General features: G+C 45.3%; 1 protein-coding gene and 1 non-coding gene across 2 annotated transcripts in view; both read right to left on the bottom strand.

Annotated features, from left to right (window-relative positions):
• LOC108316511 overlaps positions 1-944 on the bottom strand; it is a 2,640-nt gene extending 1,696 nt beyond the window's left edge. Inside the window, exon 1 of the mRNA XM_017546418.2 lies at positions 741-944. Coding sequence (XP_017401907.1) covers positions 741-915 — 175 coding nt within the window. The 5' untranslated portion in view covers positions 916-944. The remainder of the gene's footprint in view (positions 1-740) is intronic.
• An 8,800-nt stretch (positions 945-9,744) lies between these two features.
• Positions 9,745-9,817, bottom strand: TRNAV-CAC. Its single transcript has one exon. It is a non-coding gene; the product is annotated as a tRNA-Val (tRNA).
• Between the last annotated feature and the right edge of the window lie 1,842 nt (positions 9,818-11,659).

Raw genomic sequence — 11,659 nt, 5'->3', positions numbered from 1 at the left:
AGGCATGGTGGCTCATGCCTAGAATCCCAGCACTTTAGGAGGCCCAAGCGGGCTGATCACTTGACCTCAGGAATTCAAGACCAGCCTGGCCAACATGGTGGAACTCTGCATCTACTAAATATACAAAAATCAGCCAGGTGCGGTGGTTCCCACCAGGGAACCCAGCTAATTGGGAGGCTGAGACACCAGTACCAGGGTACTCCCTTCTCTTGATGGTGCCACTTACACATACTTCATGTTCAATTATGAGCAGGGTCCCCTTTAAGCTCCTCACAGCGGGAATTGTGTGCTATCACTGTGTTTCCCCGGTGTCCCCAGAACACAGCTTTGCCTACTGGGCCTCAGAAAACCAGAACCAAATGGAAGTTCAGTAGCCTCAGGCATTTAGACCAACAGACTGGATGCTACTTGTCTGCAGGATCTTATACGGTACAGAGAGGATTCTTGTAAACATGGGTTCAGCCTCTTGCTGAGAAAAACAGGTGGTTCTCTGCCTGTGTCAGAAATCAATAGGTGGGATTGTAACCCCAGTCCCACACCCACCTTACTGCAGATGTCGAAAAGTTGCTAAATACTTTGGCCTCTGTGTTCCATCTTTAACAAAATGTCAAAATACCCATTTCTATTTTCTACAAGTATGGGAAGGATGAAATTAATTTTGATGTAAAGACCGGCTAGTTTCTCTAGACAAGACAGGACCTCATTCATCAGTTTCGTGGTGGTCAACCTATAGAACTTACTGTATGTCTTCAGCTGGTAGTTCAGGAAGTAGGCCACCTGGCTCAGAAGAAGTCTAGTCTTGCTGGCTGCGAAATTCGGTTTGGTCTCTTCCTGCTGGGAGTAGGAATTGTCGATAGTATGTGGAAAGTTCACCTCTGTGGTTTTCGTGGAACAAGTCCCGCCAGATGTCGCCATGCTGACCTTTGGGGCACCACAGGTTGAGCCAGGGACAGGGGAGAAGAAATCCAAACACATGATGGGTTAAAAACTGGAAATCAAATAGGTTTAATGAGGACTGGGGGATGTCAATAACTCAAATTCTTAACTTACTGTTGAGGAAAACTTGATCCTCACAGCACTTTAGGGCCCTTAACCGCAAAAACAAGGTTCGCAATGCTTCAGCTGGGAGCTGAAGGTGCTGCCTGTATGTAGCTCAGACTCTGACAAGAGTGTGGGAGATACTGGCCAGAGTCCCAGGTAACGGCCTGCTGTTGCAATAACAGAATTAGAAGCTGGGCGTGTCATGGAATCTTAGGAGCACTTCATTCCAATTGCCCAGGGTTTGCTAAAACACAGGCCTTTGGTCTTACCTGAGGTCACAACCGTTGGGGACCATTCCTCTATCAGTCACTCTCAGTATTTGTGTACACTTGTGACAATGCCACAGTCCCATCTCATTCCCAATACGACTAAGCACATGCCTCACTTTTCATCTCTTATGTGTATAAAATCATCAAGGCAGAAACAGTTTCCCAACATGTGATATTTTCTTAATGCTAGTCATGAAGTCAGTCACCCCTCCTTCTCATATGTTAAAACAGGATTGAAGGCTTCTCCACAATCTTAACATATCAACCTATTACACTGCCATGATGTCCTCTGACTCTTCTGCAGTTTTTTCTGTATCCACTAGAAAGTGAATGAGTAATTCATTTTTTTAAAATGTTTTCTTTCCTGGCTCAATATTCTTCTTGCTGCATCCCAGGGTTATGCTGATTTATATTTTCTTACTGGCAGATATCACTACACTGATGTTTGTGGCAGAAGAGACTTTTCATTACACTTAAGACCAGTTTGATGTCCCTATATCCAAAGCTTCCTCCATGTGGGATGATTGGTTTTTTTTAATGTGCCTGAACACTACATCTCATTCTTGTCACTTGTAGATGTCGTTCTAGTCCCAGAAGTGCACTTTTCAAGGTGTCAAGTCATCAAAATCATTTCTATAGAGATCTCTTGAAAGCGTATGTGACCATCTATCTTGGGAATTCTGGTAAACCTGATATGATTTTGTTGTTTTCATTTCGTTTGTCCATATATTGAAAATAACAGGACCATGAGCGGTCCTTATGGAATACTGTTTGAGAGATATTTTTCTGAGTTGGCCTAACGCCGTTGAGGTGTGGTTGCATCCCACTAACCAAACACAGCAAGATCAAGGTGATGGTCAGGGGTGATTGGTGGTCCTCCGTGTTGCTGTGCAGTAGAAGGTGAATTTGAGATGACAGGAACGAGTAGGGAAAAGCGATCCCCTGAACCACCTCCTCACTTTCTCAGCTTTCATCGCCACCCAGGTTTTGTGAGCCTGGGACTTGGGAGACTGTTCTGTAGCCCAGGTCTCCTATGTTTGGCTGCTTTCTGGGCTTGCCTGAGTTGAGGGTGCAATGGGTGTGACCCTGGGCTGCCCAGCATTCATGTGGAAGTGAAGCAAGGAGGACTGGATCAATCCCATTGGAAAGCGTGCCTCTCTACAGCCCCCATCATCCTCCAGCAACACTGTAAGCATACTGCTTTGACATACATCAAAGGCTTTAGGTATTTACATGTTCTGGTGTCTAGGAGGCCTGACATTCTGTGGCAGAAGGAAAATCTGTCAGATTTCTTCACTATAAAAATGATGAAACTCCAGCTTCACCAAGTTATGTGGCTTACTTCAGGTCACACAGGGATGGGCTTTGAGCACTGCCAGTAAAAGCAATCACAACAATTATTCCATAATTATTCATAGGATCCATGTCATTCAGAAAATATTCATACAATTATTCAGTAATTATTTGTTGATCAATTTGTACCAGGCATTTTGCTCAAAACTGTGCACATATTTGGACAGCGTTCTTCATCATAATCCTCAAGGTAACGCTGTTCTCCTAAGAATCAGGTAAGAAACCTGAACAAGAGGGCTAGCAAATCATGAATTTGGCCATATTTCCATTTTTTGGTTTCTGTGATGCTGGATGAACGACCAGAAGGAGTCACAGGAAGAGTATTCATTCCTGTGCTATCGTCCAGGACAGAGGGGTGCCCTCCTAGTATATTGGGACCAAAATTCAGAAGTGTCTGCAACCTTGCTTTAACAGCATGGAAAATAACCTCTATTTTCCATTAGACCTGGAATTTCCCTGGACCTCTGGAATATACAAGAGAAGTATGAGACTTGGGTCTTCCCTTGACTGTATTTAATTCTCTCTTCTATGGAATACCAATGATTTTCACTAAGACTTTTGCTTTTTTTCTTTCTTTCATTCTTTTTTATTTTTTTGAGACAGAGTCTTGCTGTCACCAGGCTGAAATGCAGTGGTACAATCTCAGTTCACTGCAACCCCTGCCTCCTAGGTTCAAGAGATTCTCCTGCCTCAGTCTCCCGAGTAGCTGGGACTACAGGCATGTGCCACCACACCCAGCTAATTTTTGTGTTTTTAGTAGAGACAGGGTTTCACCATGTTGGCCAGGATGGTCTCGATATCTTGACCTCGTGATCTGCCCCCCTCAGCCTCCCAAAGTGCTGGGACTACAGATGCGAGCTACTGCACCCGGCCGACTTTTGCCTTCTTATATCCACAGTATATGTTTTATGAAGAAGATTTTGCTAATATCTCTATTTAGAAAGAATAAATATGAGCTATGGTTTAGGTTTTATGCCCTGGACTTACTGTTTCTATGATTTCTGTTTTGAGGTTAAATCCTCATGTAAATAGAAAAATACTTATTACTTATAAAAGCAAATTAGTTATTGGTTTGAGTTTTTGACACTGAAGCACACACTTTTGACTTTATCTTTGTCTGTCCCCATCGGGGCCGCTCACTGTCTCCCAGTATGACCTGGCCATGCCCCTGCACTTACCCTCATCCTGCTCAACCATCTCCATGCACTGTCCAATTCCATCAGTGATTCAGGCTACTCCCAAGGCTCCCTGAAATGGGTACAGGGACATTCAAGCTAAATCAGACACATTCCAGGCACAAAAGCAGCCCATACTGTAAAGCGGGCAGCTGTGTTCTCACCTCCCTGAAGTTGGCAGTGATGTCCTAGGACAGGAAGAAACACTTTCCCTTGTTAGGGGGTCTCTTCTTCATGTCTCAGGGCCTCTGATCTAGTGAACACAACTGTCCTGAATGTGAACGAACTTGCCAAATTCCTGGTTTCTTGCTAGGTGGCTAGAACACATTCATAAGACTTCCTTACTTACCCATGTTTACTGAAGCCTGAATTCTTACCAGTATGATTCCTTTTCTTGTAAGGGGTAGCTTAGGGAAGATTGGCCCCATTGCCATGCAAAGAGAGGTAAAGTGAATTTCTACTCAAAGCAACCTTGAATTTGAAACTAGGTCTTCCACTGTTTCAAAGCTGGCCTGTAGGTCCAACTGTGCAGATATTTGGACATCACATCTTCATCAGAATCCTGAGGCATGTGTCCTCAAGGGCTTGTGTGTCTGCTGTACTCAGGATAAAGTTATTTGTCATTATGGTAAGTTATAATTAACTTACCAGAATATAATTCATTATCAAGATAAAGTTATTTATCATCATGGCAAGGATAAAAAATAAATTTCCCCAGATGTGGCTGATCCTACATTTTAAGTGATTGTTAAATGGGAAGAAAATCTTCCAAAAATCTTTGGAAGAAAATTTATCACCTGTTGTCGTTTGTTGTGTCTCTAACGCAGTAACATCCTCACAGGACAACCGGATAAACAGTTCCCAGATTCTGTTCTTTGCTTCCCTGTATTACAAATATATTTTTTGGACAGGACATGGTGATTTAGCTGTAATCTCAGCTACTCCAGAGGCTCAGGCGGGAGGATCACGGGAGCCCAGGAGTTCCAGACTATAGTGAGCCAGGAGTGCGTCATTGCAATGCAGCCTGGGCAACACAGTGAGGCCCTGTCTCTTAAAAAAAAAAGTAATTTACGGGCCAACACCTTTTTTATTTTTTTGAGACAGAGCCTTGCTCTGTTGCCCAGGCTGGATGCAGTGGCCCCATCTTGGCTCACTGCAACCTCCGACTCCCGGGTTCAAGCGATTCTCCTGCTTCAGCCTCTCAAGTAGCTGGAATAACAAATGCACACCACTACACTCGGCTAATTTTTGTATTTTTAGTAGAGGCGTGGTTTCTCCGTGTTAGCCAGGCTGGTCTTCAACTCTTGACCTCAAGCCATCCAACCGCCTCAGCCTCCCAAATTTCTGGGATTACAGGCGCGAGCCACCATGCCGGGCCAAATTCCAGGCCAACACCTGTTGACACACATTGCCAGACACAGATTCTGGAATCCCTCCCGGAACACCGATGGGCCCACAAAACACTCGGAGGCCCCGGCAGCTGACGATGTTAGCAAATTGGGTTCTCAGTGTCTGGGGTACAGCCCCGAGGGTCCCCTGCACAAGTACCAGTCTCTGCAGCTCCCCTCATCTCCACGCAGATTCTTCCCCACACACTTCCCCTTTCTTTGGGCCGCTGACGCCTCTTGGACCTCTCAGGTGACTGCCCGCCCACAGCTTCTCTCCTTCCGGGAGCTTCATTTCTTGATCTTCACCATTGTGGCTCAGCAGGAAGCCCAAGGTCCAGCACGCGAATCAGGAACCTGATGGTTTTTTGGGTTTGCAGGGATCCGCCCAGAAAATAGATGAAAGTAACAGGTATCAATGTCAAAACTGCAGTGACTCGCCACACATACTTCGTATTTGCCACTTTGCTAAGTGGTTTGTTGAATTCAACAACTGCAGGGGCCCGGGTTAGTCTCCTAAATGTTTTTTGGCACGACCTTGGTCAATTTACTTTGTGGTGATGAAGCCTTTAAATGCAGTTAGTGTATGCAGTATAATTTTACAGGGCAGAAGGGTTAAAGGAGCCATAAGGGAAGTGAGCTCAAAATCTAACCGCATTGGCCAGGAATTGAACCCAGGTCTCCCGGGTCTCCCACGTGGGAAGCAAGAATTTTACCACTGAACCACCAATGCTTCTATCTTATTAGTGCCTGGCAGGATAACTGAAAAGAGTATCCAGAAAGACGTAGAACCTGTCAGAAGAGGCTTTTTCAAGTGTCAACTCAAAGCTAACAAAGATATCCAAAACAAATATTTTTATAGAAAAATTTTACTAGACAAAGTTATAAATATTAAAATAGCTAATTTTTCGTATCAACTCTGAAAAAGGTCTTTTTACCTGCATTACAAACCCCTGATAGTGAAACATAAAAATTTCATAAACATAAAAAGTTCAGTCATGTTTTTTTTTTTTTTGGAAACGGGGTTTCGCTCTTGTTGCCCAGGCTGGAGTGCAATGGCGCGATCTCGGCTCACCACAACCTCCGCCTCCTGGGTTCAGGCAATGCTCCGGCCTCAGCCTCCTGAGTAGCTGGGATTATAGGCATGCGCCACCATGCCCAGCTAATTTTTTGTATTTTTAGTAGAGATGGGGTTTCACTATGTTGACCAGGATGGTCTCGATCTCTTGACCTCGTGATCCACCCGCCTCGGCCTCCCAAAGTGCTGGGATTACAGGCGTGAGCCACCGCGCCTGGCCTCATGTTTCTTTTTTCTAATCCTAAATCTTCAATTGTCAACCTCAAACTGCTGCCTTAGTGGTTCTGAGGTGACCTAACCGGTAGTTTAGGTAAATAAAGTTCTAACTGGGGAGGAAATGAGAAGCAGAAGCAGAATTAGAATTAGAAGAAAGAGAAAATGAAAGGCCAGAATCCAGGTAGAGATAATGAAGAAACAAAGGTTGGTCCGCTGAGTTAGTCCTTTGTAGCTGTGTTTTAGCAAAATGATCAGTCTTGTAATCATTACAATACTATTATTTCTCTGCTTGAAGATGTAGAAGGCATTGGAAGGAAATGTGATATAAAAAGATCAATAATGCTTGCAGTCAATGTTTTGTTGTTTGGGAGAATCCAATTTCCTAAGTTAATATGCTTTGATATATTGGCTATGTAAGGAGTAGACTGGTTTAAGCAAATATTGAAGGTCAAAATGTTAACAAATTAGTCTTTAATGAAGTTCAAAGAGTAGTGGTTTCCTTCCTCAATCTTCCCTTGAGGGATTAAACTGAAGAGAAATCTAGAGTTTGCCCCACATATTGGGTCTGGGAGTAATTAAGACTTTTTCAAAGACAGGAGCTGTGACATGAAATCATGGTTTTTCTCTAGCCGAGAAGCCAAGCCAGGCTCAGGTTAATCATAAACTTGAGGCAACAAGGAAATCACCCTTCACATTGACCTCGCAGAGCTGTGGCTCTATCTGTTCTCTGCCCAACACCCAAGACACACACCAGCTCTGGCCAACAAACACTCATATATTGTCTATGTCAACCAGAGCCACATTTATTCCCAAATCTCTTTCTAAAACACAAATCTGTCCTTTCTATTCTCAACTCTGAAATTTACAAAGGCCTCATATGCATCTCAGGTCACAGATACTAAAACTCAACACACCGGGGAGTTCCCTGTCAGCGTCATGTACCACCATCTACCTCAACACTCAGTGATCAGCCCCAAGCCAGCATCTCCCAGAGAGTAGCGGGTGGTCCTGGGTGTTTCAGCAGACACTGAAAGCTGCTTCTACCCCTGCCTAGACACTTAGCCTCACCACCATCCATCCTATTTCCCAAAGCAAATCTTCCTTTGGATAAACTCTCCTGTTTTCATGACATCAATTTCAGTTTAATTCAAAAAATAGTGTTTAAGTGTATTGGATACTCCACAAGCGTACTGCCATTTTAATACCACACTTTTCCATCTATCAGCTCTTGTGATCATTAACATAAGCAGATAAATTACAGCCAGTGTAGTCTGCACCATTTGCTTGCCACACTGTGTGCTGAGTGACCCTTCCACAGCTTAAATCTGCACCTAACTTCAGCCTAAAGCCATGTCATGTCCCTTTATTTCTTCAGTACGATGACTAATACCTTATTCTCTGTACCCTGTTTCCCTCTATGCTCATCATTCTAACAGCTCTTGCTAATTCTCAAATCCAGGAGCAGCAAACTACTTGACATGTCACAAACTTCTCACGGGTTCATGCCAGTGGATTCCCAGTGAACCAGCGGCCTCAACTCAGGCTTCCATAACAAAATACCACAGGCTGGGTGGCTTAAACACGAGGAATTTCTTTCTCACAGTTTCAGAGGCTAAGAAGTCCAAGATCAAAGTGTGAGCTGATTCAGTTCCCTGGTGAGGGATCACTCCCTGGCTTGCAGACTGCTACCTTCTCCCTCTCCCTGGCATGATGGAGAGAGAGAGAGAGACAGACAGAGAGAGAGAGAGAGACAGAGAGAGACAGAGAGGGCGCGAGCGCACTTTGGTCTTTCTCTGTTTCTTATAAGGACAGTGATTTCACCATGGAGATCGCATGGTCATGACCTCATCTAAATCTGATTACCCTCCAAAGGCCCTACCTCCAAAACTACCTTCACATTGGGGGATAAGGCTTCAGTAAGTAATTTGAAGAGGTCACAAACATCCATTCCATCGCACCAGCCCCTGCGTTTGCAATCCAGTCTCTGGGCCAGGCTTAGCAGTATAGAGCCCAAGGCTTCAACTGACAGGATTTTTATGCTCTCATGCTCTGGCTCCTTGGCTCCAGAAGCTTCTAGAACCAGTAGGGTGGCACATTCTGTAGCAACCATACTATAAAACACGTGGTGGGTAAAGGAGTACCTTATTAAGTATTTTGGTTATGCCCCCATTAGTGTGCTTGGCTCAACCTATTAACAAACAGTAAGTAGTGATTCGCATCCACCTCAGCACCATCCTCTGCAGTCATCCTGTCAGTTTCCATTCTTTTATCCTTGGCTTGCTTGTTCCATATTCTCAAGTGATTTACTCCTGGTGCTCTCCTTTTTCCCTCAGAGATATCTTGTGATTTCTTTGATTCTCTCCACCTCTACAGGTTAATACATCTAATTTTTAAAAAGTCTGTAGAGGGATGTTGGGAAGCCGTGGGGAGAGCCCTTGGGCTTTTCGCTCGGGTAAATGGCAGATTCCTGGGGATTCTGGGCCTCCGCCTCCAGCTGCACTAGTGCTGGCTACTTAGCTGTTCTCAGCAGCGTCACCTGGGGCAATAGTGCTTAACCGCGCTGTTGAGAGGACAGGAAGCAAAGCGAGAGTCGGTGGCCTGGAATCCATCTAGGCAAAATTGAGGGCGTGCGGGGACAAAGCGGTAGAGAAGGGTGAGCAATCCAGGATCTGGACACCACACATTAGGAATTGCATTTATTAAATCGTTGATTATCTAAGCCTCAGGAGAGTAGTTTTGACACTTACCGGTTTTCTGAGGATTATTTGGGGAAGGGGTATGCATGCAAATGTGTATGTATGTACATAATTCGTGTGATTTCCGAATATTGACTCTACGAGTTCCAGCCACAGATTTAGAACCTTTTCAAAAAATATTTTGTTTTTGTCGTTTCGCCAGTCAGTCAGACCAGCAACTGTATCAGAGTAGAGCGGAGCCAAGCGGGACGCTCAGGAAATGCGCTAAGATGTCATCCACTTTCAGCATCAGCCTGTGAAAATGCAGGGGATCGAAGAGCATGAAGAGAACCTGAAGGAATTTCTGGAACCAAAGCTACTATTAAGCAGGCCCGCTGTGATGTCCCCTTACTGGCAGACCAGTGGTAATTGTAGCCGGGTCGACAATCTGTCTAGACTGATGAGGTCTAAAACGTACACACAGGTTCAACTAGTTTTCTGTTTGTTTCACAACCTCGATTAATTTCACTAAATTTAGGGGCAAAATCCTCATGTTTCCGCCCGGTTTCGAACCGGGGACCTTTCGCGTGTGAGGCGAACGTGATAACCACTACACTACGGAAACCACATGTGTACCCAAGCGACAAAATATAATCATGAAAATCTTAGATCAGCCATTTCTATTACAGTGTCTAAAGTAAGAAATCCAACCTCATTTTGAAATTCGACTGAAAAAAGCCCAGCAAGCACCAGCCATCAAGGAGACTACGGCTCCCAATAGGGCCAGGCTTAGCGTTCCGCGCCTATCCCCAAAACGAAGACCATGTGGAGCTATACCCGGGCTTTAAACCTGGGAGGCCGTGGGGTTTCCAGTTCCAGAACTAAGGGCCCGGGTGCGGGATCCTCCCGGCGGACACTCTCCGCCTCCCAGAAGCTGCCGCAGCCGCTGGGTTTGGAGAGTCAGAGCCCCGGGCGCGCCCCGCCGCGGAGGAGTGTGGACGCCGCCTGTCCAGGGATGAGGACCGCACGTCGGGGACTTTTCCCCGGCGCCGGCAGTCAGCGTTCTGCGCTCTTCGCGTCCTCCCAGGAACGGTAGGATCAGCCCTGCCGGCCCTTCCCCAGGCCAAGGGGCCCGGGCTGCGCCCTCTTTCCTCTTGCGCCCTTGGGCCTCAGCGCCTCGACGTCTTCCTCCCAAAGGGCGTCCCTCACTGCCGCCGTCTCTTAGCCTGCCCGACTCAATTTAAGTAACAGTTCATCACACTTCCAAATTTTAGCAGGTACCGTAGCAAAGTATGACAGCCTTCAATCAGGAAATTCCGTGGGATTCCACCCCTCTACCGCCCCATTTCTATATTCTATGTCCTCCCCTGCCCACTCTGAGAGGATTCGCCGCCTTTCTGGACCCTTTGGAGTCCCACGTGAACAAGACAAAAGGGGCATTGCCTTTTCCTGCAGGAGCGGGAAGAGCAGTCACAGCGGAGGAAACGCGGACGCCCGGCGCTCAGCCCCACATACTTGCTGGGTTCCAGCAAACCCAACAAAACACTCTCTGAAGATTCTCCGGAAACGGAGGGAGTGTGAGGTTTCTGATGTGGCAAGAGGAGCCGAAGGGAGAGGACCCAGTCCTTCCCCTGGCTCTAGAGAACAAACCCGGAAGAGGGGCAGATCCAAAGGAAAAACGCAAAGGCGGCCTTACCCCACGACCTGAGCCAGCCAAGGGTCGCGCGTTAATTGCGTTTATCAGAACAGTTGTTTGCTCACATTAAGAAATCTTGGAAAAGGGATTGTGTAAGCAATCTGAGCGTTTTATTCAGGAATGGGTATTGGATGTTGCCAATGCTTTTTCTGCCTCAAGCGGCATAATCGTATTCCTTTTCTTTTTAGCTTGTTGTTATGGTGGACGGCACTGATTAATTTTGGAAAGTTGGAATAAATCCTGCTTTGTGATGGGGTATGATTTTTTAAACATTGCTGGATTTGATATGCTAATATTTTGATGATGATTTTTGCATCCAAATTTAACAGGGATATTGGTTTATAGTTTTCTTTTGTACTGTCTTTGCCTGGTTTTGGTGTCAGGGTGATGTTAGCCTCATAAAATGACTTGGCAAGTGCTCCCTCCACTTATATTTTTCCAGAAGAGATTGTGTGAATTGGTGTTCATTCTTCTTTAAATGTTAATAGAATTCTTCGGTAAAACCATCTTGGCCTGACCATTTCTTTGTGGGGAGTTATTTAATGACAAATTCAATTTTCCAGTGTTTATAGGACTATTCAGGTTGTCTGTTTCATCTTGGTTGAGTTTGCTATTTTGCAGCTTCTGAGAAATTTGTCCATTTCCTCTAAGTTGTTGAATTAAGAATGTAAAGTTGTTCTTATTACGCATTCATTATCAACGCAATGACTGAAGGCCATTCCCTATTTTGAATGTTATTCCCCCTTCCCCATATTTTCGTCATGTTTTTAT

Source organism: Cebus imitator, unplaced genomic scaffold, assembly GCF_001604975.1.
Source record: "Cebus imitator isolate Cc_AM_T3 unplaced genomic scaffold, Cebus_imitator-1.0 Scaffold188, whole genome shotgun sequence".
Classification (NCBI taxonomy): domain Eukaryota; kingdom Metazoa; phylum Chordata; class Mammalia; order Primates; family Cebidae; genus Cebus; species Cebus imitator.
The sequence above is the reverse complement of the archived record's forward strand: the minus strand, read 5'-3'. Positions and strand labels throughout refer to the sequence as shown.